This window comes from Canis aureus, chromosome 3 (genome assembly GCF_053574225.1).
Source record: "Canis aureus isolate CA01 chromosome 3, VMU_Caureus_v.1.0, whole genome shotgun sequence".
Taxonomy (NCBI): domain Eukaryota; kingdom Metazoa; phylum Chordata; class Mammalia; order Carnivora; family Canidae; genus Canis; species Canis aureus.
Window position 1 is genome coordinate 9,017,670 of NC_135613.1, and position 27,905 is coordinate 9,045,574.

A 27,905-nucleotide genomic window follows, 5' to 3' on the forward strand; every position below is an offset into this window, starting at 1 on the left:
GAGCTTACGTGTTAGCCTTCAAATTACGAAGCAGACGTTTGCCAACTTGATACAAAGGCACAGAAGCTTATAACCACATTTATTAGAAAAATATCACCAGCTGGAAGTTCCTTTCTTTGAATGCTGAAGATATGCTCTATGGCACCTTTCTGTCTGCTTTCATCAAGCTCCCCTCAATACGGCAGGAATCCCAGTCTCTGGATGCTCAGAGGCCAAGGGATGGCCCCGTTCCACCTGGGACCCCACCCGGCCCACCCCAGGTGTCAGGAAGCAGCACTGCCTAAGCCAGGCCTACTGTTTCCACCAGACGGCCCTGGAGTCCAACAGCTGGAGAAATGAGGCACCTGAGGTGCCAGCAGCTGCAGCGGCAATCCTGTCTGCCCATGGAGCTTGCAATTCACCTTTTCTTTACAAACTTCTTTCTGGAAGCATTAGGATTTAACCGCCTCCTGCCCGCTCCCAAGGCGTTGTCTCGGATCTGCAGGGTGGCTGACCGGCTGGAGATGTCATTCTCGGCAAAGGGAGACACCCCCGCGATGTAGTCAGGGGCAAACACGTCTGTTTTCTGTCTGGCCTTTCGGGAGAGTCTCAGCTGAGGGAAGCGCTGGTCCTCGGTCAGATGGGGGTTGATGGCGTATTTGCCCCCTTTGGGAGTGGGAAGGGAATACTGCAAACAAGATGAGGAAAGGCCATGAGGATGGGGCACCCTATCCAAACAAGCCCAATCCTGTTAACGTCAAGCACCCTGATGGTTCTGGATGCAGGCAGAGAACATCACGGAGTCACTACACACCCTCGGCCGACAACGGAGTTACCTCCAGACACAGAACTCTGGCAAGCAGGTGCCATTTTCAGTGGTGGGGGTTTAGTTATTCTGAAACAGGTACTGTAGGACTGAGCAAGTAATCATGGAAAGTGGTGTAAAGATAAAAGGGAGGGGTAGGATGAACTTTGCTCGGTTGAGATGGAACTTAACTCATTTTAAGACTCAGACACGTAATAGAAGATACTCCCGTGCATATTTATGTATGTTCGCTTACACTTACAAACTCTGTCCGCTGTGGGCTGAGAAATCTCTGACTCCCTAGGGCAATGAGCCCACCCGCCCACCCTGTGCTCAGCTCTTTGCTTCAAAAAACCATTTTCCCTATGGAATGAGAGCTCCAGAGAGAAGTGGCTGATGCCAGGGCAGGGACAGCATTAGAAGAGCAGAGAGCCAGAAAGTAAGACCATGTTCAAGGAACAACCGGGATGTTTAAATGCCAAGCTTTCTTGGCCCTCTCTGTTCATCTTGATCCTGGTGCTAACAGGTCTTGCTCCCCCACGGCTGCCAGGGGACGGGGAGATCTGCGACTCACCCGGAGGCCCCGCGGGTTGAGCACCTTCGGGTTGCGGGAGAAGTGCATGTGGAGGCTTCCATCATCGCTGACAGTCACAGACACCTTCTTCAGGGTCTTGTTTCCACAATGGGAACAGAACACTCGGCTCATGTCAGATGTTGTCCTGGAGACACAAAAGGCAAAGCTCTGCACTGAGGCCACAGGCGGCAAGCCCCGTCCCCAGAGTACAAGGTGAGTCAGGGTGTCAGAGGAGGAGGACAACAAGAGAATGGGGAAGGCCCAGGAGCCCCCTAACACGCCAGAGACCACGGCCGCTCGGCCTCACGCTGCTGCTACAAGCAAGCTGCCGCCACATGCTCCACGGGAAACGGCACATGAAATGACGCAGGCAGCAAATCAGCGCACGTGGAAACTGAGCAGAATGTCGTTACACTGGTAATGAAGACTTACTGAACTGTTAGGCATTATTCCACAAGTTTGACATCAAAGCAATCCTATGGAGCTGCCATTATGTCCATCCTATAGACGGGGAAGCTGAGGCAGGTAAGGTAGCTTGCTCAAGGTCACAGAGCCAGTATTTGGTAAATGCAAGCCCAAGGAACCTGGGTTCACAACCAATGCTCTTAACATCACCATACCTAGCCAAGGGGCATTGTTACTCACTTCCCACATCGTGCGCTGCAATGTCAGCCAGGGTATTGAGCCAGGAGGTGGCTCCAGAAGTACCCAGGATGTCCTAATGAGTCACACAGGAAACACTGACCAGCGGCTCGTTGGGTGGGTGTGGGTGTGGAGGGCTGGCCCTGAGGCCTCCCCTCTCTCCTACCCACTTGAGCCCCAACAGGGGATCTTGGACAGGAAAATCTGCCACTGCCAAGGACTAAGTGGCAGGGTTGATACCTGTCCTTGAGGAATTCTCCCTCAATTCCCCGTGGTCAGGAGATGAGCTGTGAATCTCCTGAGGAGCCGAATCCTTTACCGGCAAGTCTCTGAGAGTAAACCAAGCGCCTCTCGACAGACACTAGGAACTAATTATCCTGTGTAAGAAACCATCCAGTCACTGGGGCTCATCTCACAAGAATGGAGAACATTTCTAAGAGCTGCTAAGAGTGAGTGTCCATTTGGGGGAACTTGGCGTTTTGTAACAAAGGGCATTGGGGGAAATGGGGTTTCCGGAAGCAGGCGTACAGAGGCTGGTGCTGGGGCAGGGCCCCCGTGCCATGAGTGACTGGTTGTTTTGAAGCCGACAGGGGAGCAATGGTCCATTTAGGCAACTTTACCCTCAGTGGGAAAGCCCTTAGGGACCTAAGGAGGCACCTTGCTGCTTCAGAAACTTCCATGCGGGCCTCTGCACTGAAAGGTTCCGCAAGATGATTGACATGATGGCTACGAAATCTAGACCGAAGCTACGGAAAGGTTGTAAGCCACCATAGCGTTAAGATCACAGGGCCATGCTCCACCAGCAAGACTGCAGTACAGGGTCTTCTGCTCCAAGTAGGTCTCCAGGACCCTGGGGCCTGCCCGCTGAACACCAGCCCCCACTACAAGAACCAACTCAAGAGCCAGAAGAGAAATGGAAGAGAAGGGCATGATCCATGAACTAACAGTTCACCTGAGCGGACAACTTCCTATGTTCCAGATACACACTCCTATAAACTATCAGCTTTTTCAATTTACCTAAGAAAAATCTGAAGCACTAAGAAGTTCACCAACTTCTGAAAAGCTACTGCGAGACAAAATCTGGATCTGACCCTGTACGATCTGAATCCATCCCATTTAAAAAAAAAAAAAACAAAACAAAAACCAAAGAGCACAATGAACCCCCATGGGCCCCTCACTCCACTTCAACAACCATCAGTTGATGGCCACCCTGTTCCATCTCTACCACAACCTACTCTTCCCACCTGAGTATTATCTCAGAGCAAATCCCAGGCATCATTTCATCCATAAACATTTTAGTACATAGGTTAAATGATGGGGGTTCTTTGCTCATAACCCACACCTTTAATCCTAGGACTAAGATAAGATAGGCGATCAGGTGACCTCTGTCCAGAGGTTTTAGCGCTCTGGTGGGGACAGAACCTAGCTGCCTCTGAAAGACAAGGCAGAGGAAAACCCACAAACAAGGTTCTCCTTCAGAAAATTGACAGACGGGACAGAAAGACAAGAGTTCAACAGAGAGGCAGTGGGTCCAGATGATCAGCTACGTACTTGAAACAGCCGTGGCAGCGCAGGATGTAGCTCCGGGCCTCACGGATCAGCATGCCATTCACCGCCAGCACGTGCAGCCCCATCTGAAGCAGAACATTCTGCAACCAACAAGTTAAAGCACAAATAAAGTCAGCAAGACCAAATTCTCTTTTGACATCTGTATAGTCACTGTTAAAGGGCTTCACAAAGGCTGGTTTGCTTCATAAAGGACTTCTGCTAAGGGAAAGTGAGCTGAGGGTGCCTCTCAAGACAGGTAACAAGGACGAAGACCTAGTTTTCTCTGGTCTTTCAAGGGTCCAGGTCTTCCGCCAGGGCCCCCTCTCGTTTTTAAAAAATTATTTATTTATTTATTCATAACAGATACACACAGAGAGGCAGAGACACAGGCAGAGGGAGAAGCAGGTGCCATACAGGAAGCCTGACGCGGGACTCGATCCAGGGTCTCCAGGATCACACCCCAGGCTGAAGGTGGCGCCAAACCACCACCAGGGCTGCCCCAGGGCTCTTAACAAAGACATTTATCTTGTCAAAGGCAAATACACTCTTTTCAGAGCTGGAAACCTCTACTTTTTCTAAGTTCCTAAGCATGGAAGGTACGGAAAACCATCCAGAGACCATGAATGGTAAACATTAGAAACTTAACACATGATATTTTGTCACTACCTTGATTCTCTACTCTCCAACCTAAACTACAAATAATTAAAGAGCACAGGTAAAGTTTCTAGAACCAGGAAAAGTAGTATCACAAGGTAGAGCTGTACATATCCCCAAACCTCAGAGGGATCCCTGCCCACGAGAAGTTATAAAATAGAGCCTAGGGCCAGCCAACGCCCATCCACCCACCTGCATGGCAAAGTCTGTAGTCACACAGCCAACCCGCACACCCTTCGGGACGGCACACTGCTCCAACTCCCGCTGGATCTGCTTGATGTTGCTGGGTGTTATCCATCCACCCCCGTCATCATCACTATCCTCGTCTTTACTTTCTTCAAATCCATTCTCTCCTTCCTCATCTTCCTCACTTGGAACATCATCACCTTTGTCAAGCTGAAACAACAGAATTCTCAAATTCCTAGCCCCACAGGAACAGCAGGAAGACACTGGCATGTTGTCACCAGGAGATCATAAATCAAGGCCTCACCAGCAGCTCCTGCAGTTCACGATCAATATTAGGCAAAGGGTTTCTCCAGAACATGAAGGAACTGAATTCTAGGTTCTCAGGCTCAGCAGCTGGATGTCCACATTGTACTGTTTCTCGTGGGGGTTTAGGCTGAGGTTAAAAGAATAATAATTTTATTCTTTTGATTGAGAGCATTATAGATGCAATGACAGAGAAGTTGGATCAGACAGGGCTGGACTAACTAGAAATTAGCCTGGATAAATATAGCTCACTGTAAAGAATTTGTGGAGATGGGACATGTAGCAGAAGAGGGCATGAGAGCATGGCCTGTCTAAGGCATTACCTTTGAAGGCAGATGGAAACCAGAAATGTATAGAGGAGTTTCTGGGTGCTGACTTGATGAGCTCACTTTAACCTTTAAAAAGAAAAGAAAAAAGTGCCAACCCTAAGCAGAAAAATACGGTTTGAAAATTCAGTATGGAAGAGTAAGTAAAATAAACAGAAAAAACACTTTCCCAATGGTTACTGAAAATTGGGAAACAAAAATAATTATTCAGTGATTCCACTAGTGCCAAATAAGCACTTTAAAACATTTCTTTTTTTTTGTCTTCATAAATAAAGCTCTGATGAACACATTATTATTATTTTTTAAAGATTTTATTTATTCATGAGAGACACACACACAGAGAGAGAGAGAGAGAGAGAGAGAGGGGGGCAAAGACATAGGCAGAGGGAGAAGCAGGCTTCATGCGCGGAGCCCGACGTGGGACTTGGTCCCGGGTGTCCAGGATCACACCCTGGGCTGAAGGTGGCGCTAAACCGCTGAGCCACCCAGGCTGCCCCATTATTTCTAAACTTGCATATATCGGGTTCTTCTGGTTCTTCTTCCACCTAAGTTTTATACTTAGGATCAATGCCTAAGAGTAAAACTGCTGGATCAAAAGATACAGTATTATTCTTTAAAGATAGATGTTTTAAAGCTTCTGATACAAAATATCTAACTCCTGGGGCACCTGGCTGGCAAAGTGAGTAAAGCATGAGACTCTTATCTCAGGGTGTGAGTTTAAGCCCCACAAAGAACTTACTTAAAAGAAAAAAAAAAAAAAAAAAAGGGACACCTGGGTGGCTCAGTGGTTAAGTGTCTGCCTTGGGCTTAGGGCATGATCCCGGGATCCAAGATGGAGTCCTGCTTCGGGTTCCCTGTGGGAAGCCTGCTTCTCCCTCTGCCTGTGTCTCTGCCTCTGTGTGTCTCCCATGAATAAATAAATAAATCTTAAAAAAAAAAAAAAAAAAAAGAAAGAAAGAAATACAGTGTCTGAGTTCAAAATACTCAGGGCTGGGGTCAGTAGAAATGAAACCTGACAGATCATGACATAAGTGTGGAGACATAGTAATGGGAACACGGGGTCCATCATACTATTTATTCCCTCCACTTCTGTGTATCTGATAGTTTCTGAAATAAAGTTGGAAGAAAACCAATAATCTTCCTGACTTACCTTTTCTGGTTCTCGTTTTAGGTGTGACACCCCAACAAACTCTGCTTCTAATTGATAGGTGAGTGCCAGCACTTGGATATCTGTGGCAGAAAGGCTGGGATAATCTCCAGTTTTCTTTGAAAACTCAGTCACTGTAAAGAGGGTCCCAAATCGCATTAGAAACAAGACTTATAACCATAGATAACCAAAGAGACTGAAAAGAACTCAGGATCAATATCCCAGAAATCCTCTTAATACTTTCGTCCAGGGATCCCTGGGTGGCGCAGCGGTTTGGCGCCTGCCTTTGGCCCAGGGCGCGATCCTGGAGACCTGGGATCAAATCCCACGTTGGGCTCCCGGTGCATGGAGCCTGCTTCTCCCTCTGCCTATGTCTCTGCCTCGCTCTCTCTCTCTGTGTGACTATCATAAATAAAAAAAAAAAACAAACAAACAAACAAAAAAAAACTTTCGTCCATGTCCTTATGCTTTTCTACTCACTGTTGAGACATTTGTATTCTCTATCATTAAAATTCACTCTAGTTAGGTTGACTATGACATCTTTATCTAGCACAGATTACTAGAAAGTCACTGAAAGGGACACCTGGGTGGCTCAGTGGTTGTGTGCCTGCCTTTGGTTACACATGATCCTGGAGTCCCGGGATCGAGTCCCACCTCGGGCTCCCTGCATGGAGCCTGCTTCTCCCTCTGCCTGTGTCTCTGCCTCTCTCTCTGTGTCTCATGAATAAATGTATTAAATTTTTTAAAAAACTGTATTTATCCTTAAAAAAAAGTCACTGAGAGCATGTTTGCAACTGATGAGTTCATGAATTCCTCATTATGTCGGAATAGAAGGTCTCTTCTCAGCTCTAAAATTCTTTGATTCTTAGAATAACCATCTGGATTAATAGCATATTCAGATTCCAAAGTAGGATGAAAAATTCAGTCAATAACTTGTAGTCTACGATGAAACAAAATTATTGGAGGCTCTGCAACGACTCTGCTTTGTAACAGTAGCACTCACCTTTCCTAAAAAGCAGCTCTAGACAGGGCTACAGTGTACAGGGCGCTCACCGTGCACCAGCAGCTCTGGCACTAACAGCCTTTTCCATTTCATCCTCCAACCAAATCCTAGCAAACACCATCAGCTCTTCCGCGGGGGGGTGAAGTGACCTGCCTGCGGTCAGTAACCGGCCGGGCCCGGCGGGTTCCTGACCCGGGGGGTCCCTGGCCCCGTGACCTCCCGGAGGCCACGCGCCCCGAGGGGGTGGCCGGGGGCGCCGCTTCGCCGCCAGCCCCGGGGCAGGGGCACTCACCCAGGCGCACGTATTCTGGGCAGGGCTCCTTGAAACGCAGCTCGTAGGGCAGGACGGCGAGCCGCCGCCGAGTGGCCTTGTCCCGAATCTCGCTCACCACATCCCGGACGGTGTAGATGTTCTTCCCGATGTCCTGCGGGGACGCCCGCCCAGCTCACGCGCGTCCACGCCACGCAGTGCGCCGCCCGACCTCCCGCCCTACGTCAGGGGTCGCCAGCCCAGACGCTGCCCCTCTCGGCCGGGGCTCTCCGTACCTGCAGAGCCGCATCTCGCAGAAACGCCCCGGCATCGGCCACAACGTGCTCCACCGCCGCCATCTTGGCCGAACGCGCGCTCAGGGCGCCTGCGCACCGGGCTGGCCCCGCCCCTCACATCCGGGCCTCTGGGAGCCGCGACGTCCCGCTGTGACTTAGCGGCGCCTCCTGGCGGCCGGATGGGCATCTCCCGGCTCAAGGCTACCTGCCGCCGGCGCCACGTCGCCCGCCGCCCGGCCAGGTGTGGGCGGGGCCAAACTCTGAGCGACCCCTGAGGGGAGGGGCCTCGGCGTCCCTCCCTTAGCGCCTCCTTTACCTTCAAATGCAAAACCTGTAGAAGTCTCGTTACGGCTCGGGCAATAGAGAGAAACTGCAGAGCATTTAAAGATCACAAGTCAGGAGACGGGCCGTGTTCTACGGGTCAGGGAAGCTACTCGGGACAGCGAGTTTCGCCAACGTGCGCGGCACTTGGTTTAAGGTCAGCCCCGGGGCGACTGTTGCCCTCGGATCGTGGGTGCGGCCTGCGTACAAAACAAAACCCGACAAACCGACCCCCAGCCACTTTCTCGTCCCCTATGCTCTGCTGACCGCTTCATTTTGAGGGTCTTTGACATCCTCACCCACTTTTCTAAGCAAGGCACATCATTTGCTAGCAAATAATTCTTTGCTGGATGGAACTGAAGGGCGTTTTATTTTTAAAGATTTTATTTATTTATTCGTGAGAGACGCAGAGAGAGGGGCAGAGACCCAGGCAGAGGGAGAAGCAGGCTCCACGCAGGGAGCCCGAGGTGGGGCTCGATCCCGGGTCTCCAGGGTCATGCCTTGGGCTCAAGGCAGGCGCTAAACCCCTGAGCCACCCGGGCTGCCCTGAAAGAATTTTAGATTCTTTCTTAGATTTCTCAATTCCTTTTCAACTCTGATATTCTATAATTATGAGATCTGGCCTGTTAAAATTCATGCTGGAGAATTTCAGGAGAATGATGACGTGGGTTTTCTGTCATTCATCTTCAGCGACGCCGAGTTATTCCAAGCCTCCTTTGTCAAGTCCCCAATCGTATCCCTCGATTATAATTTATCCATCCTGCCCCCGAAAGTCCTTCAGTGCCCTAGGCATCCCCTTCCGCAGTTGCCCAAGTTCCTTCTTTCCCCAGACATCTGTCTCAACTTTTCTTAACGTTTTTTCTCTTTCATCTCCAGGGCCAGTGGCTCCTGTCCTACCTGCCCTGCCTGAAAGAGCACGGTGGAAGGCTGTTTTCTAATGCGCTAGTTCATCATATCAAATTTTTTTCCAGCTTTCTATTTCTCTGCATAATTTTTTATTTATTTTTTATTTTTTAATGATAGTCACACACAGAGAGAGAGAGAGAGGCAGAGACACAGGCAGAGACGGAAGCAGGCTCCATGCACCAGGAGCCCGACGTGGGATTCGATCCCGGGTCTCCAGAATCGCGCCCTGGGCCAAAGGCAGGCACCAAACCGCTGCGCCACCCAGGGATCCCTCTCTGCATAATTTGATATTGCTGACCACCTCCCCTTTCTGGGCTGTCTCTCCTCCCCTGACTTTGGTAATATTTAAGGATCTGGTCCCCCTGCCTCTCTGCTGGCTTCTCGTGCTCCTTCACTGGATTCTGTTCTGCCTTGCACACAGCGCACCTCTGCCTTGCCTTCTTTGTCCTTTAAGTGCTCTCCTTTAGCAATATTATCTATCCTCAAAGCTTCTTTTATTACATTATAGGAATGCCTCCCAAATCTTTAGGTCCTATCTCTATTTATTCCCCCAATCTAGCCTTCTGGAAACATCCATCTAAAAATTTTAGGCATCTTCACTTGTCAATTAAAATTGATGTAATTATCTCTTAACTTTTTTTAGTCATTAGAGTTATTTTTTTACTAATGGCATTTCCAACAAAGGCACTCAAGGTAAGAATCTCTGAGTCATCTTAATTCCTACGTTCTTTTTTAAAAAAAGATTTTATTTGAGAAAGAGAGAAAGAGCATGAGTGGGGGTGAGGGGCAGAGGAAGAAGGAAAGAGAGAATCCCAAACAGACTCCCCACTGATTGTGGAGCCTTACACCAGGCTCAATCCCAGGACACTCAGTCCTACCACCTGAGCGGAAATCAAGAGTTGGAATGCTTGACTGAGCAGGCTCCCCGTCCTCACCCACGCCTTCTTTTTTAACCCATACTCCCCTTGATGCCACTTCTGAAATATTTGGGATGTCTGTGACTCCTCTACATTTATTCCCTTTACTCTAGATAAGTTTTAATCTCATGCCTAAAAAATATAATACACTCAACACTAGTGTTCTTGTCTCTCCTTCTTTAATTGATTTCTCCTGTTGCCTAAAAAGGGAGGGAGGATGTGGGAACTGGACTCCATAATAGAAGAGGTTTATTAAAGTTGATAGTAATAGTTCTGTAAACCCTAGGAAGAATGATCTAGATCAGTGGTTCTCAAACTTGAGCGGGCATCAGAATCACCTAGAGATCTTATAAAAACAGATGGATAGGGATGGCTGGCTCAGTCTGTGGAGCATGCAACTCTTCATCTTAGGGTCCTGAGTTTGAGCCCCACATTGAGTGTAGAGGTTACTTATAAATAAAATCTTTAAAAAAACCTCACAGAAATGGATGTTTAGGCCTCATTTTCAGATTCTGATATGTAAGGGCACCTGGGTGGCTCAGTGGTTGAACATCTATCTGCCTTTGACTCGGGTCGTGATCCCACAGTCCTGGGATTTTTTTTTTTTTTTAAGATTTTATTTATTTATTCATGAGACACACAGAGAGAGGCAGAGACACAGGCAGAGGGAGGCTCCCTGCAAGGAGCCTGATGTGGGACTCAATCCCTGGACCCTGGGATCGTGACCTGAGCCAGAGGCAGACGCTCAACCACTGAGCTACCCAGGCGCCCCAATAAATAAATCTTCTTTTAAAAAAGATTCTGATTTGTAGATATGGACAGTGCCTGAGAATTTTTCTTTTTTAAGATTTTATTTATTTATTCATGAGAGAGAGAGAGAGAGAGAGAGAGGCAGAGACACAGGCAGAGGGAGAAGCAGGCTCCATTCAGGGAGCCCCACATGGGACCTATCCCAGGACTCCAGGATCGAAGGCAGGGGCTAAACCGCTGAGGCAACCAGGGATCCCAGAATTTGCATTTCTAACAAATTTTTGGTGATGCTGCTGCTGCTGACCTGAGGACATACCTGAGAACCACAGATTTAGGCGAATAGTCAGGAAAAGAAAGATTGGGCTTTAGGCCATTCATTTTCCGTAAACATTGAGAATATCTATTAATATAGAAGGTATCTTGACACCTTGTATCTGTCATTTTTAATGGTATTTTAATCCCTTTTCTGTTTTCCTGTAACATGAGTCTCCAAGTCCCCTGAAGACTTAGAAGGAAACTAATTTATTTAAAAAATATGTATTGAGAGCTAATTTATATCACCATGGGTTGGGTGATGTAATAAAATGATATTTAATGTAGTGTGAAAGGGCACCCTCAGAGTTTGTGACATGGGAGCCAGTTCTTTAAGAACAAGTAGGGCAAAGGCACTGAGTTATGAAAGTCCAGGTGGTGTTCAGGAAATTGAAGGTATGTGTGTAGTGTGTGTGGTAGCTGAGGATACCTGAAGACAGGATCTCTCAGAGGTGAGTGAAGTGAGCCTTGAAACAGTTCAATTTTTTGAAGTTTATGGTTTTTCATAAGGTAAAGAGATCTAAAACATGGTTACAAAAATTACGGTCACTTTACACAGTTTACATGAATAAATCAACACTTTGAAACACAGGTAGAATGATTCAACATTTAACTATTGGAGATAACGTCAACTTTTACATGCAAACCCTTTATGAAAGAGAAGGGTCTTGTGTGCCAGTAAAGATTTGAGTTCATTTCCAGGCCTGGAGGTTACAAAACTTTTCACTTAACAGTGGGCTAGGGAAGAGAAAAACTTGATGAAGAAGAAATACCATGTGAAATCAATGTATCCCTAGAATTCCTTTGAACATTCTTGGGAGTGTCCCATACTTTTTGTCTCTGTCCTTGCCTGTTTCTTCTTCTTCCAGAAAATTGTCCTGGCCAATCACTACTTAGTCTCCAAGAAGCAGATCAGTGTATCCTCTGTAAACCAGTCTCTGATAACTCAAATCAGATTTTCCTCCAAGGACAGATTTGAACTTTTCTTTCTCATCACTTTTAAGATGTTTTTAGTTTTGTTGTTCAGTGAGCAGTTATTATTTCTTCTTTGCATTGTAATTAATTGTGTGTCTTCTTTAAGTAGTTTGGAAATCAGGGACTGTTGTTTTAGGGGTCTTTTTCTTCAAATGATCATTTCAGTCTGCTTTTTAACTTTTGGGGAACATTTTTATGAAAATATACTTCAAATTCTTTGGTATGTCTTTTAAAAAAATTCTTCCAAGCTGTAGGATCTACAGCAGTGTGTTCAATGCTCAATAAGTGTTGATGAAATCTATTCATTTAGCAGTTTACTTAAAGACACCTCCTGTGGGCTAGACACTGCTTTAGGAGCTGGGATATGACTCCTGTCTTCCTAATTCTTGTAGTGGGAAACAGATTACATATACACACATGCATATATTCATATATGACTCAGTGATAAATATGAGGAAATATGAAGAAAAAAATAAAGCAGGAAGGGGGGCTAGTAGGAGAAGTAAGAGATGGGTTGCATGTTCATTTATTTATTTTTAAAGATTTTATTTATTTATTCATGAGAGACAGAGAGAGAGAGAGAGAGAGAGAGGCAGGCTCCTCTTGGGGAGCCAGATGTGGGACTTGATCCCGGTAATCCGGGATCATGCCCTGAGCCAAAGGCAGACACTAAACTGCTGAGCCACCCAGGCGTCCTGTTTTTTTTTTTTGTTGTTGTTGTTGTTGCATGTTTAAATAGGGTGATCAGGGGATCCCTGAGTGGCTCAGCGGTTTAGCACCTGCCATTGGCTCAGGGCATGATCCTGGAGTCCTGGGATGGAGTCCCACATCGGGCTCCCTGGATGGAGCCTGCTTCTCCCTCTGCCTGTGTTTCTGCCTCTCTCTCTCTCTCTGTCTCTCATGAATAAATAAATAAAATCTTAAAAAAAATAGGGTGATCAAGAAAGGCTTTACTGTGATAATTGGGCAAACATCTGGTGAGAGATGAGGGGGTCAGCCATCTGACTACCTGGAGAAAGAGCTTTCCAGGCAAAAGGAAAAGGAAGTCCAAAGGCCCTGAGGCCAGAGTGGCTAAAGCAGAGTACTGAGGGAAGAGTAACTGGAGATGAGGTGTGGGTAAGGATCGTGGAGGTCCTCATAGGTCCCCATAGGTCCCCATATATGCCTTAGGTCTTAATGTTTAATCCCTTAAAGCACGATTGTGAGCATGTTTGCCTAGTCCTTTCTTTTGGTGAACATCTACTCAAACGTCACCAAATCAAGGGATCCTTTCCTAATTCCTCTGGAATAGAATTAGTAAAACTCCCTTCAGTGGAACTAAAGAAATTTTAAGTTTCATAAATGGAATTAACGTAGAGTTTAAGGTATTAAGAGAGGCCTGCATCTCCTTGAAATGCCAACTCCTGGCTCCTGGATTTGGAATGGGAATAGGAAAAGTAGAGACCAAGCGCTCAACCAATTTAATTTGCATGCATGATAGGTTCCCTCTAAATTCAAAAATCCAAAAATAACAGAATAATTAATTCACAGTGCTTAAGGCTAATTAAGTCATTAGTATTAATTTTAGTTAATGGTGAGGAGCGAAAAAAAATTGAGTCTTCATTCAACTTGTCAAAGCTGAAGGTCTATACTATTAGTACAGAATGTTAATTTAAAATGTACTTTGTAATTAATAAATTTCTGCTTTGTAGATTAAGGGAACAGGGATTAGTTCGGTGTGGTGGGGCATTGTATGAACCCAACCAGGGGTTCTGACGCTTTCCTACCCGAGCTTCATGTCACAAAAACGTCTGCTCCATAAAGGCTTCTGTGTTTCTAGAGCCTAGTATGGTGCCTGGTACCTAAGCATAGGGCTGCCTGATACAGCAAGTAAAAACACAGAATGCCCAAGTTTTCCACTTAACAACAAATACTTTTTTCTTTTTTTAAAGATTTATTTATTTATGATAGACAGAGAGAGAGAGAGAGAGAGAGAGAGAGAAAGAGACACAGGCAGAGGGAGAAGCAGGCTCCACGCAGGGAGCCTGACGTGGGACTCGATCCCGGGACTCCAGGATCAGCCCTGGGCCGAAGGCAGGCGCTAAACCGCTGAGCCACCCAGGGATCCCCCAAATACTTTTTTTTAATCATAGATGCGAATCTGTAGTCCGTGTACAGAGACGTTCTCCCATGTGTAGTACTACCACGCAGTAGTTAGGGCACATCTACGTATTGCATAGTCGATCATTTGAAATTCAAATTTAACTGCGTGTCTGTATTTACTGGGTAACCTCAAGGAGCTCAATGATATTTGCGGACTTGATTGGCCTCCCCTCACCTGTAAAATGGGGCTAATGATAGACCCGCCTCCGGGGTTGATGGGAGGGACGGAAGCGCCCGGCACACGGTGAGCCTTCAGCTTGTTTCCTCGCTCCGGGGCCGCGTGGCGGGCGGGAACCCCTTCCACTTCCAAACGCGGGAAGGATACGAAGCTCGGCTCCCCGCAGGGGCGCCCGAGGCCGGCCTAGGTGGCCCACACCTGCGGGGCCGGCCAGCCTCTTCCGGGTCAGGTGACCGCGCGCGGTCACGTGACCCGGCCCGAGTGCGGGCGGTGGAAGGCGGAAGTGGGAGCGGGGCTGGGCGCCGCTTCTGTGGCCGCGGCAGGTAGCGAGCGCCGGCGCGACGGGCGCGGGGGGCGCGGCGGGCTGGCGGGGCGGGGGGTGCGGGGCGGGCGGGGGGCGGCGGGCGGCGCGCGGCGGGCCGGGGCGGCGCGGCCGGGGCGCCGGGGGGCGGCGGCTTCCTGTGGGAGGGGCCTGGCGCGGCGGTTCCGGCCTCCGAGGAGGGGTGACCCGCTCCCGCCCGAGCGCGGTGGGCGTGCGGCGGCGGCCCGCGCGGGGGGCGCTCGTAGGTGGGCGCGGGGCCGGCGGCCGCGGCGGCCGGAGCCCCGCCGGGAGGGGGAGCCGCCCGCGGGGCGGGGACGAGGAGGCGTGACCTTCGTGGAGGGACCGGGACCGGGACCGGGGAAGGGGCGACTTGGGGGCGAGCTGCAGGGGCGGCCTGAGATGCGCGTGGAGGGGGAGGCGAAGTTGGAAGGAGGTGCTGTGTGAGCCCCGCCGGGAGCCCCTGCCTTCCTTCCTCGTTGGACGGGGTTGTTAGCCGAGGCTTTGATGTCGGTCCCAATCAGTTTTTAAACTTGAGGAAGGACCACAGAGTCTCGGTCGTGTTGCTTTCGTCACGCCCACCCAGTTTGGGTAGGGTTCTGGTGGGTAGGGTTGCACTTCTTGGGAGCCTAGCCCTTCGCATCGTCTTTCTTTGAGATTTTCCCAGATCGCATCAACTTGAGAAAAAAAAAGACTGTGGCCGTAAAAGGGCTCTTAGCCCCAGCTGTAGACCACGACCTCGCCCAGCACACCTCGGCAGCAGGACTGCAGGAATCTTGGGCAGAGTGTCTGTACTGCTTTCTGACTTTTCCTTTTTTTTTTTTTTTAGTTTAAATTATTCAGTTTCCTCTACCATGTGACTGCTTATCAAGACAAACTGGAACTTAGGTAGGGTGACTGGGCGGTCTCTGTGTGCTCCTTAGCATTCGCGACCTGAATCTTGATCTTGATATTCAATACCTGTGTTAAAGATGCTTACCCTCTTTTTTTTTTTTTTTCTTTCACGTTTACTAAACTTTGCAGAAATGAAATGAATCTCATGGATGTGTGGTCTTAACTGGAGTAAATGTTCGAATGGGACATTCACAGGAGCCAGAGTCGTGTGGGATTACAAGTAGGGACAAAAATGACTTTGCTGACATATTAAGAAGTTAAAGTTTTTAGCGTATTTGACAAACGTGTAGAAATTAATTTCTGTAGTGGCCTTTGAGTTAGGCTGGGAAGGTATTATTCCCATTTCACAGTGAACAAACAGACCTAAGAGAGAGCGACTTTATTTTTTTTTAAACAAAGTATTACTTCCTTGTTTACTGCTCTCTTTCTTTCCCCCAGACTGCACATCCTTCAAAGGCAGGGCTCATATCTTATTTGGCTACTGCCTTAGTGGCTGGCATGTTGTGGGCACTTGGTAAATATTTGCTGAATAAATAACTTTCTAAAGGTCACATAGCTATACGTGGAGGACGGGAGATTTGAACCCAAGACCTAGCTCTTCTCTTGTCAGACTACTTTCTCATTTTTTTTTTTAAGATTTTATTTATTTATTCATGAGAGACCCACAGAGAGAGAGAGAGAGGCAGAGACACAGGCAGAGGGAGAAGCAGGCTCCATGTAGGGAGCCCGACGTGGGATTCAATTCCAGATCTCCAGGATCAGGCCTTGGGCTGAAGGCGGCGCTAAACCGCTGAGCCACCCAGGGAGCCCTACCTTCCCGTTTTTTGTTATTGATCCATATGCAAACGATGGGCTTGGGTTAGCTTCTTAGTCTCTTTTGTTTCATGAGGACTTTCTCGGTTACAAAGAGCTTTCACCAACATCTCATTTAATTGTCACCATGATCCTGGGAAGGTCAGGGTTGATTCTATTCCCTGGATGAAGAAACTGAGGCTTTAGATTCCAGAGCTAGTGAATGACTGAGCTGGGATTCAGGCCCACGCCTTTTAGCCTGAGACTCGTTCTCTCCCATTTATAGAGGCAATAAGTTTTATTTTATTTTATTTTTAAAGATTTTATTTATTTATTCATGAGAGACACAAAGAGAGAGAGAGAGGCAGAGACACAGGCAGAGGGAGAAGCAGGTCCCTCTGGGGAGCCCGATATGAGACTCGATCCCGGGTCTCCAGGATCCCCCCCCCCGGGCCAAAGGCAGACACTCAACCGCTGAGCCACCCAGGTATCCCCAAAAGTTTTATTTTAAAGCATTTTTTGAAGTATAAAAAGTATGACATTTTAATTTTTTTTAAATTTATTTATTTATGATAGTCACACAGAGAGAGAGAGAGAGAGAGGCAGAGACACAGGCAGAGGGAGAAGCAGGCTCCATGCACTGGGAGCCCGACGTGGGATTCGATCCCGGGTCTCCAGGATGGTGCCCTGGGCCAAAGGCAGGCGCTAAACCGCTGTGCCACCCAGGGATCCCAAAAGTATGACATTTTAAAGAAAAAAATAGTATATCTATGACACCAAAAATTGTCAATATGGAATGCAATTGAAGTGTAAAAAACCTATGTAGTATATGGTAGATGCCTCTTCCTGGGAGAACATTCTTTCATTCAATGACTATGTAAGTGCTAGTCCAAGCCAGGCACTGTTCTAGAGTTGTACTCTCCGCTGTTGTTGAGTACTGGAGATATGCTATCGACTACAAAATATACACCAGAGTTTGAAGAGTTAGTTTGAAAAAAACAGTAAACTATGTCATCGATTTTTAAAAATGTTATAACAAGTATAATATTAATATATTACTGTATGCTATATATCATAACATTTTAAGTTTATTGAGTTAAATGCACTATAATTGAAGTTAATCTCACCTGTTTCTTTTTGGTTTTTAAAGTGTGTTTCCTAGAAAATGAAAGATTATATTGGACAGTGCTATTTTTTTTTTTTTTTAAGATTTTATTTATTTATTCATGAGAGACACACACAGAGAGGCAGAGACACAGGGAGAGGGAGAAGCAGGCTCCATTCAGGAAGCCCGGCAGGGGACTCAATCCTGGGACCCTGGGGCCATGCCCAGGGTCAACGGCAGGTGCTAAACTGCTGAGCAACTCAGGAATCCCCCTGGACAGTGCTATTCTAAACACTGGGAATATAGTACACAGGAAAAACAAAAATCTCTGCCTTTGTGGATCTTAAATTTAGTGGTAAAAAACAATAAAATAACCTAGTAAAGTGCATATTGTAATAAAGGAGGGAAGTGGAATGTGGAGTGTTGGCTGGGCTTGCAATCTTGCATAGGGTCTTTAGAGAGAAGCCTTCCTGAGAAGGGGACTGGTGAGTGATGATCTTGACGCAGGTGAGGGCAAGAAGCTTGTGAGTGGAGATGTTGTAGTGAAGGCAGAAGGGACAACAGGTTCACTACCCCTAAGATTAGGAGCACCCCTGGCAGGTTCGTGGGCCAGCTAGGAGGCTAGGGTGGCTGGAGGGGTGTGAGCAAGGGAGAGTAGTAGGATGAGGTCAAAGAGGTGTTGGGGGCAAGGGGAGAAATGGGCAGATCACGGAGGGCCTCGCAGCCCATTGTAAGGATGATGATTTTTAATCAGAGTGAGTTGGGGTCGTTGGAGGGTTTTGGGCAGTGGTGTAGAAACAACCCACCCTGTTTTTTCTTTTTCTTTTTCTTTTTTTTTTTTTAGACTAAAAAAAAATTTATTTGAGAGAGAGAACAAAAGCAGGGGGAGTGGCAGAGGGAGGAGAAGCAGGCTCCTCGTTGAGCAGGGAGCCCGATGCTGGGCTCGATCCCAGGACCCTGAGATCATGATCTGAGCTGAAGGCAGATGCCTAACTGACTGAGCCACCCAAGCATACCTACCTCCCAACCTACCTTTTAACAGGCTCACTCTGGTTGCTGTGTGGACAGAGAGTATAGAGGTGCAAAGCTAGAAGCAAGGAATCAAGTTTAAAGACCTCCAAGAATGATGGGAAAGACACAGCCTGGAAGGATGGGTAATGAGTTCATCATGTTTAAATTTTGGTTTTATTGGATGTGTACTGAATGCATATCATTTGTCAGGTATTCTGTTCTTTTATAGTTTTAAAACAAACAACTTCACTGAAGTGAAATGATGTGCATGAGGTCATGTAGCTATGACACAGAAAAGCTGGGGTTTAAATCTTGGTCTTCTGAGTCTAGATCTCATGCGTCCGTAAGATATATGGTAGTGGATATATGAACATAAACTCCTGCCAGAATCAAATCAGCGAGCTGCTTTTGAATGATTCGAGTCACTGTGGACTGTTACAGATTCTGGAATTTCTGAGAGAAAAGGAACAAAAGGGAAGATCTTGTTTCCTTTAAAACGAACTAACTGAATCTTTTTTTTTTTTTTTTTTTGAACTAACTGAATCTTTAGAAGGTTGCAGGCCACTCTGCTCTTCCCAAGCTTGCAAACAAACACTCAGTGATTTAAGTCAAGTGTTAATAACTACTTCCAGGAAAATACCAAATACTAAGGCTTGGCAGGCCTGACCTAGGGCAGGTCCCCTTCCTCTGTGTCACCCGTGCCTTCTGCTTCCTGTTTTGTTGTGAGATCTGCTTTCCATTCTCTTTTGTTATTAGCCTGTAACTCCGCTGCGCTTCCAAAGATATGACCTCCCTGCCCCTCCTCCTCTCTTTTTATGTGCTTGGCCTTTGTATGGATGTCATTTGGCAAAACTGAGTTCTGTTTGATTGTTTTTCAATATGGGCCTTTGGAAAATGGAAGGTAACTCAATGCTGGCTAGAGAAAAGAGGCCAAGAGAGAAGAATGAGTGTTGGAAAGAACTGGGAAAGCATGAGAGTAATGAAGGAAAGGAGGAATATTTGAACAGACTCTTCTTTTCCACATTTAAAAAAATAAGATTTTATTTATTTATTCATGAGAGACACACAGAGAGAGAGGCAGAGACACAGGCAGAGGGAGAAGCAGGCTCCAGCAGGGAGCCCGACGTGGGACTCAATTCTGGGTCCCCAGGATCACGCCCTGGACTGAAGGTGGCGCTAAACCCCTGAGCCACCTGGGCTGCCCTTCTTTTCCACATTTTTAAAGATGTGAATCTAGAGTGGATTTATACTTATAAATAAGAAGCTCTCTTCAACTGGTTAATTAAAATTAAAATCTTGGTCTTGGTGAGCAGTTTTTGCTCTTCCCCAGCTCATCAGCTACACAGGTCCTTTCATCTTGAGATCAGTGTTCAGTGGTTTCTTGACTCAAAGCTACGTCAAGAATTTGAGGAATTGCAGAGCCTAGACTTTTAGCGTCAAGAAGAACTATTTTAGCTTGTAGTTAATACTTGAAGAGCACTTATTGTGTGCTGACTGCTCTACTTGATTGAACTCATTGAATCCCTACAGTAAATTTAGAAGATGAGTAATATTGTTGGGTTCATTTCACAGATGAAGAATTGAGATTTAGAGAGGGTGAGTAACTTGTCCAGTATCACTCAAAGGCTAAGGACCAAATGTATTTACCTCTAAAAGATGGACTGGTCTGAAAATTCTTGTCAAAGTTGGATGCGAAAAAGGATCGGGTGCTTCGGGCATTGCAAGAGCTATCACTTGCTACATTCGGTGTGTGGTTGCTTTCTTGTGCCAAAAGCTCTTTGAAGATTTCTTTAACAGGATCCCTCAGAGCAAGAGAACTGAGGTCCCAGAGGTCAGGGATCCCGTGACATTCACCTTTGTATTTCCAGGGCCTGGCACAGAATGGGGTCTAGAAGCATTACTGAAAGATGGACCCAGGCTCTGGACTGGGCAGGGTGAATAAAAGGGTCAGTCAGAAGGCTGGGTGCCTTCCTGGGGAAGGTGCCCTTGACCATTATAGGGCCCTGACTTCAAGAATCAACCCAAACGGATCTCTGGCCCCGGAGGGCCTGGCCCCCCTTCCCCTCCTCTCCCTTCCCCCCCCCCCCAAAAAAAAAGAAAAAAAAAAAGAATCAACCCAAACGTTGAGTTGTCCATCAGCTGACGAATGGGTAAACAAGATGTTACATATCCACATGGCGTGTGATTCCATGGGCTTGAAATGTCCAGAATAGACAGATCCAAAGAGACAGAAAGTAGATTAGTGGTTGCTAGAGGCTGGGGTACAGGGAGGAATGAAGGGTGACTGCTAATGAGTATGTTTTTTTTGGGGTTATGAAAATGTTACGGAATTAGATGGTGGTGGTGGTTGCGCTACTCTGTGAATATACTAAAACTCACTGAATTTATAGTATATGAATTGTATTTCAACAATAATAAAAATAAAGAGTCAACCAGTTCTGTTTTGAATGTACGTATTCTCTGTGTTCTGTGGAGATCAAATCAAGATTTTTGTACAGGTGACAGCAGCCATTATCCTTCGTGTTGTGGTGCCCGGGCACCACCCAGTATTCAGCTTCCTTTCGTGTTCCCAGGGGAATACATGGACGTGTTCTCCCTGCTTTTTTGATCTCAGATATTTCAAGTATTTTTAAAAGATTTTATTTATTTATTTATTCATGAGAGACACACAGAAAGAGGCAGAGACACAGGCAGAGGGAGAAACAGGCTCCATGCAGGGAGCCCCGACGTGGGACTCGACCCTGAGACTCCAGGATCATGCTCTGAGTTGAAGGCAGATGCTCAACTGCTGAGCCACCCAGGAGTCCCTATTTCAAGTATTTTAACCAAAAAGGACTGTGATAGATCTTTGTTGTCTTTCTAGATGTCTCTGGAAACTGAACCAGTCCGCTGACCCTTGACTTGTTTAATTTTGCCAATGAGAAGAACTCAGGAATTACTGCCCTAGCCCACAGTTTCTTGTCTTTAACAGTCTGTGGATTATAGGCAAAAAACCTCGCTTTTTATTTACCTATCTACTTGTTATGTGTCTTTACTTTTTAAAGATTTTATTTTTAAGTAATCTTTACACCCAGTATGAGGCTTGTACTTCCAACCCCCAGATCAAGAGTCTCACGCTCTATTGACGGAGCCAGCCAGGCACCCCTTCCTTTCTATCCATGTATTTATTTAAAGTTTCTTATTTAAAATAAAAGGTACAAGGGCGTTAATAGTTATTTTCAGGGTGGAGCTGATAAATGCCTGCAAGCTGGTAGCTCATTTTGTACACAGTCTAACTGAGCCGGGGGCCAGCTGCCTTTTGGTTGTGAGCCCTACAGGCCTGGGGTCTGCCCATGTCTCAGGAGGAAAAAGGAAGAAATTGGAGGGGAAGAGAGGCCTAGCGAAACAGAGAAGGAAAGGGAAGTGGGAAGGAGGAGGAAGATTATGAAGCTCTCCCGAGAATATGAGATAGCCCTCCTGATAGCCCTCCTTGCTTCATCCCTTCACTTTTTTTATTTTTATTTTTATTTATTTATGATAGTCACAGAGAAAGAGAGAGAGACAGAGGCAGAGACATAGGCAGAGGGAGAAGCAGGCTCCATGCACCGGGAGCCCAACGTGGGATTCGATCCCGGGTCTCCAGGATGGCGCCCTGGGCCAAAGGCAGGCGCTAAACTGCTGCACCACCCAGGGATCCCCATCCCTTCACTTTTCATTGAAATAGCTACCTTACTCTCAAATTCTCTAAAGCAAATCAGTTGTTGTGTCAGTCTGTAGTGGCATCAAAAAATTGTTTTGAAATAGAGTATGAAAGATACTCGTTTTTTTTTTTTTTTTAAATAGTGAAATATAAAGCATAATGATACCTCTAGGATTCTCTTTTGTATCTGGAATCACAGTGAAGAAACACACTCTGAGCAAGGCCACACCCCCTGTGACTGCAGAGCTTATTTCTTTCCAGAAGTTACCATGGGCCTGGGATTTGGGCCTCCAAAGATGTATTGTGGGAAGAGGACTTCAAGTTTCAGCCTGATGGTCACTGAAATCTACCTCCTCTAAAGCCTTTGTTTCTTTGCCTCTTTCAGTGGCTTGAGGCATCTGTTGGCTTGTATTGTAGGACTCCGTTTTCGGCTCATCTTCGAGTGGCCTCCTTCCCCATATCTATGTCTTCTCTCTATTTCCTATGATGATGCGGCGCCCACTCTAACTTCAAGGTGATCTTATTTTCAGATGTTTAACTTAATTGCCCCTGCAAAGACCCTGTTTCCAAATAAGGTCATATTAACAAGTTCCAAGGGGTTAGTGCTTAGAGAAAACCTTTTCAGGTCCACAGTTCAACCCACTACTCTAATTGAATGTAGATGAGATGTTGTTATTAAAATTAAATAAGGACGGCATCCTGTGACCTGATTTGAAGAGAAGCCTTTTCCTTTTCTGAATCTAAATTTTATTTGTGACCAAAGTAATACATGCACATAGTTTAAAGATCCAAATAGTGTTACAAGACTTACAATGCGACAGCAGTTCCTAGCTTCACCTCTTTTTGTTCTTGATTGGCTTGCTCTGTGGAGTCAGTGACTTTCAACTCTTAGTTTTCTTCTTGTGTTGACTTGTGCATTTCTTTTACTTTTTTTTCTTTCTTTTTTTAAAGTGGGCTCCATGCCCAATATGAGGCTTGAACTCATGACCCTGAGATTAAAGGTGCATGCTTTACCTACCAACTGAGCCAGCCAGGGGCCCCAACTTATGCATTTCTGAATGACATTTTTATACTGCTCTTTCTTAGCCTGTCAGTTTTGTCTACTGTCTTTTAACTATTGAAGGTGAGTATTTAGCCCTCTTTCTGGCCAGTCTCCACAAACACACACTTCTACCTCCATCTTCTAATTACTCTCACATCACAAGTTTTGATTATGCTATTATAAAGATAATTCACAGCTGAGCCACATAGTGTATTAGGATTACATGTCTTGTCATACAACTTTTGTTGTTACAAGTTCCATATTTCCTGATTTTTTCATTTGCATAATGCTCTGTGTTCCTGTCACTAATTCCGCACTGAACATTGTGATAGAGTTAAAAGTGCTACTTTCTTCAGTGCTGTCAGACGCATGTAATCTGTTTCTTCTCAAATTCTATTTCTTTTTCTTTCTTTCCTCTAGAGGTGACATTTCTTATAAACTCTCTAATCTGGACTGTTTAGTCCCTGGGCTCTTGTACTGTAATACCTTGGAATTTTTCATTGTTAATCTTGGAATTCCTTTTGTCTCTCCCATGTGAATCTCCACCAGCCTCCATCTTTCTCCTTTATTCCCCTGGAACTCCTCTTCCTGAGAAAAGTAGCTTGGGGAGAAATTTTTTTTTGAGACTTTACAAATCTGAAAATCCCATGGTTTTCCAACCATACCTGATTGATGGTTTTCTTGATTGTAGAATTCTAGCCTGAAAAATCATTTTATCTCAAATTTGAAAGCATTGCTTTGTCTTCTTGCATTCGGTGGTACTGTTGAGAAGTCTGATGCCATTCTGATTCCTTTTGTTTGTAAATATGCCTGGAAGCTTGTATACCCTTTGTTCTCATGTCCTGAACTTTCATGGCATTGTGCGTTAGAATTTTTTTTTTCCCATCCATTGTTCTGGACAGTCAGTTGGGTCCTTTCTGTCTAAAACTGTTTATCCTTCAGCATAAGAAAAATCTTCTGTAATTTTTTTTTTTATTTTTATTTTTTTCCCTTCTCTTTCTGGACTTGCTAAAGATTTATTTATTTATTTTAGGGAGAGGGAGCATGAGTGAGAAGGACAGAGGCAGAGGAGAGAATCTGAAGCTTACTTGGAGTTGAGCCTGGTTCTTGATGTGGGGTTAATTGTGGGGCTAGATTTTACAACCCTGAGATCTTGATCTGAGCTGAAACCAAGAGTTGGACGCTCAACTGACTGAGCCACCCAGGCACCCCTGAACATTGGACATTTTTTTTTAAAGATTTTATTTATTTATTCATGAGAGACCCGGAGACAGAGGCAGAGACACAGGCAGAGGCAGAAGCAGGCTCCATGCAGGGAGCCCGATGCGGGACTTGATCCTGGGATCATGACCCAAGCTGAAGGCAGATGCTCAACCACTGAGCCACCCGGATTCCCCTATCAGCTTTGTTTCTTCTATCGAACTGTTCTAAGAGCAATTTGTTATCCTCTGAAGCAACCAACCAACCAACCAACCAACCAACCAACTTACTTTCTTGCCTGCCTGCCTTCTTTTAAAATTACATTCTGTTCTTCTTTCATGGGTGCAATATTTTATCTGTTTAAATTGTTTTGAGGTTTTCTTTGATCTCTGTTTTATTTAACTATAAGCTTTTTATAAATTTCAGATATACTTCATATATCTTAAAATTCACCATTTTGAGGTATTAAATTCTGTGATGTTAACCTTTTCACAAAGTTGTACAGCCATCACTCAGCACTGTCTAATTCTAGAATATTTTCCCCTCAAGAGAAATTTTGTGTCTGTTAACAGTCACTCCAATCCTGTCTCAGCCCTTGGCAACCACGGATTTACATTCTCTTTCCACATGTTTGCCTATTCTAGATATTTCATGTAAATGAAATCATGTAATAGTTGGGTCTTTTTGCCTGGCTTTTGTTTATTTCATTCACGTAGCATGTTTTCCAAGTTCATCCATATTGCAGTGTGAAACAGCACTTCATTCCTTTTTTTTTTTTTTTAATTTTTATTTATTTACGATAATCACACAGAGAGAGAGAGAGAGAGGCAGAGACACAGGCAGAGGGAGAAGCAGGCTCCATGCACCGGGAGCCCGACGTGGGATTTAATCTCGGGTCTCCAGGATCGCGCCCTGAGCCAAAGGCAGGCACTAAACTGCTGCGCCACCCAGGGATCCCCACTTCATTCCTTTTTATGACCAAATAATATTCTATTGTATATTTTTTTATTATTGAGTTATAAAAGTTCTTTATATCATAGATACGAGTCTTATCAGATACATGATCTGCAAATATTTTCTCTCATTCTTTTGGTTGTCTTTCTTGATGGTATCTTCCAAAGCATAGAAAATTTTAATTTTGATGAAGTCAAATTTATCTTGTTTTTATTTATTGCTTGTACTTATCATATCTAAGAGACCATTTCTTGACTTAAAGCCATGAAGATGGGATGCCTGGGTGGCTTGGCAGTTGGACATCTGCCTTTGGCTCAGTGCGTGATCCTGGGATTCAGGATCGAGTCCCACATCAGGCTCCCTGCATGGATCCAGCTTCTCCCTCTGCCTATGTCTCTGCCCTCCCCCCCTTTGTATCTCTCATGAATAATTAAATAAAATCTTAAAAAAGAAAGCCATGAAGATTTATATGTATGATTTTTCTAAATTTTGTAGTTTTTGCTCTTATATTTTAGATTTTGGTGCATTTTAAAATTCATTTTTGTATAAGATGTGAGGTAAAAGTCCAATTTCATCCATTTGCACATGGATATTCAGTTATCCCAGCCCCATTTGTTGAAAAGACTATTATTCTTTTTCCATTGTATTGTCTTGGCACCCTTGTCTAAAATCACTTGGATATAAGTGTATCGGTTTGTATCTGGTCTCTTAATTTGCTTTTTAAAAATTATTTTATTTATTTACTTATTTATTTGAGAGAGAGCATGCACAAGCGGGGAGGTGGGATGCGGGTGTGTGGCGAGGGGCAGAGGGAGAGGGAGAAGCAGGCTCCTTGCTGAGCAGGAAGCCCAACTTGGAGGGTCCATCCCTGAGGGCATGACCTGAGCTGAAATTTTGAAATTAAGTAATATGAATCCTCTGACTTTGTTCTTTTTCAAGCTGGTTTTGGCTATTCTGGGTCCCTTGCTTTTCTTTACGAATCCTAGAATGGGCTTTATCAAATCAGTTATAGTTTTCTCTTTGTATGTTTTAGTGTCTGGCTTTTCTGGGTGAGGGTTTCCTCAAATAGTTGTGTTCCCTTATGTGCTAAGAGTCAACAGGCCGAGCCGTGTGGTAGGACTCCAATGAGGGAAGGTGAGTGGGGTTGGAGGCAGTGACTTCTCATAGTTCAGGATGTAGACTTCCACTTATCTATCTGGATCAGTATCATGCCTTACCACCACCCTCAGCTATGCGTGAAATCCTCAGGTCTAGTTTATCTAGAGTCTAAAAATTAACTCTCCTGTTTGAGATTAGGGAGGGGATGACTGCCTAGCTGAATTGTTGGGGAGGGGAGTCTGGAAAGTCTGTTTTTTCTACAGGCTTTTACTAGTCTCTCCTGTTTCTTTTTTTTTTTTTTTTTTCTTTTTTTTTTAGTCTCTCCTGCTTTTAGGCCCACTTATGCTCTCACTTTCAGAAGTACCTAGCGCCAGCACTTACCCTTTTTGTGAATCGCCAGTGCTGTCAGCCTGCCTCTTGTCCACTCCTCCCATCACAGCCAGTTAGGTTTCACTTTGAACTCACCTGCCACTTTCTAGAATGTTGCAGCCCTCTATATCTGTGGTTTCCTTTTCCATTCGTTTTCAGTGGGTTTTTTTATTTTGGTATTTCTTTTCTGTCATTTTGATAGGATTTGAGAAGGGAGCAGAGATGAGTATATGTGTTCAGTCTGTCATGTTTTATTGAGTGCTCTTGGAAAGCTCTCTAAGGGAAAAGTTGGTATCAGAGAAGGTGGTGTAATGCTTAGTCTCCTTGGAACCACTCCTGGCACAGAGCTCTTTCACTGTATTCTCTTGCCAGAGTTTTATATTGCTCCATTTTTTTCATCTGTGTATTATTCTGTGCACTTTTTCTGCATAATTTTAGTTTAGCCTTAAACATTCTGCTAAAGTCCTACTCTTAGTGCAGTCAACCAGTTCAGTAACACTAAACCAGCAGTTCTCATCCCAACTTTATATTAGGATCACCCGGGGAATTTTTATTTATTTTTATTATTATTATTTTTAAAGATTTTATTTGGCAGAGAGAGAAACAAAGAGAAAGAACGAGTAGGGGGAGCGGCAGGCAGAGGGAGAGGGAGAAGCAGACTCCCTGCTGTACAAGGAGCCTGACGTGGGGCTCGATCCCAGGACTCTGGGATCATGACCTTAGTTGAAGGCAGATGCCTAACTGACTGAGGCAGGCGCCCCTCACCTGGGGAATTTTTAAATCACGTAACTGTCTCTTACTCCAGACCAGTCCAATGGGAATCCCTGAGGTTGGGTTTGGCTGTCATTGTTGGCTGGTTTGTTTGTGCAGAAAGACTGGAGAACCACTGCTCCGATGCATTTCATATTTCATTAAGAATGATTTTACTTACATGGGTAAATCCCACTGAATCTCTTGTTGCCATTCTCTTCCTCCTTCACTGCTCTTGAGACAACTGGCCCCTGTGTTGTTTTTACGCTCCCGAGACTTCCTACCATCTTGAGAGCTTTTGCTCTTGCTCTTTGATCTGCCTGGAATGTTCTTCCATGGATAGTCTCAGTTCTGTCTTTCACCATCTTCAGATCTTTGCCCAGAAGCCACCTTTTCCATGAGACTTTCCTCATCCACAACTTTTTCGACTTGTGACCACTGTCTTAAATTCCTGTCCTCCTTCACTGCTTTGTTTTTA

General features: G+C 45.4%; 2 protein-coding genes across 4 annotated transcripts in view; one reads left to right on the top strand and one right to left on the bottom strand.

Annotated features, from left to right (window-relative positions):
- Positions 1–62: 62 nt before the first annotated feature.
- NOB1 (NIN1 (RPN12) binding protein 1 homolog) lies at positions 63–7,872 on the bottom strand. Its single transcript, XM_077888666.1, has 9 exons — positions 7,714–7,872; positions 7,460–7,592; positions 6,168–6,298; positions 5,015–5,086; positions 4,693–4,821; positions 4,395–4,598; positions 3,552–3,649; positions 1,359–1,503; positions 63–667 (listed from the first exon to the last, which is right to left on the bottom strand). The coding sequence occupies exons 1-9, from the start codon at positions 7,774–7,776 to the stop codon at positions 398–400; spliced, it is 1,245 nt and encodes a 414-aa protein (XP_077744792.1). The 5' UTR covers positions 7,777–7,872; the 3' UTR covers positions 63–397.
- A 6,546-nt stretch (positions 7,873–14,418) lies between these two features.
- The window catches only part of WWP2 (WW domain containing E3 ubiquitin protein ligase 2), a 145,735-nt gene continuing 132,248 nt past the window's right edge, over positions 14,419–27,905 (top strand). Inside the window, exons 1-2 of one of the 3 annotated variants that reach the window (XM_077888636.1) lie at positions 14,483–14,537; positions 15,363–15,421. The gene's annotated coding sequence lies outside the window, so the exon portion shown is untranslated. Of the gene's footprint in view, positions 14,538–15,362; positions 15,422–18,375; positions 18,479–27,905 lie in introns of those variants that run through there. The other 2 variants (XM_077888628.1, XM_077888641.1) reach the window with 2 other exon arrangements.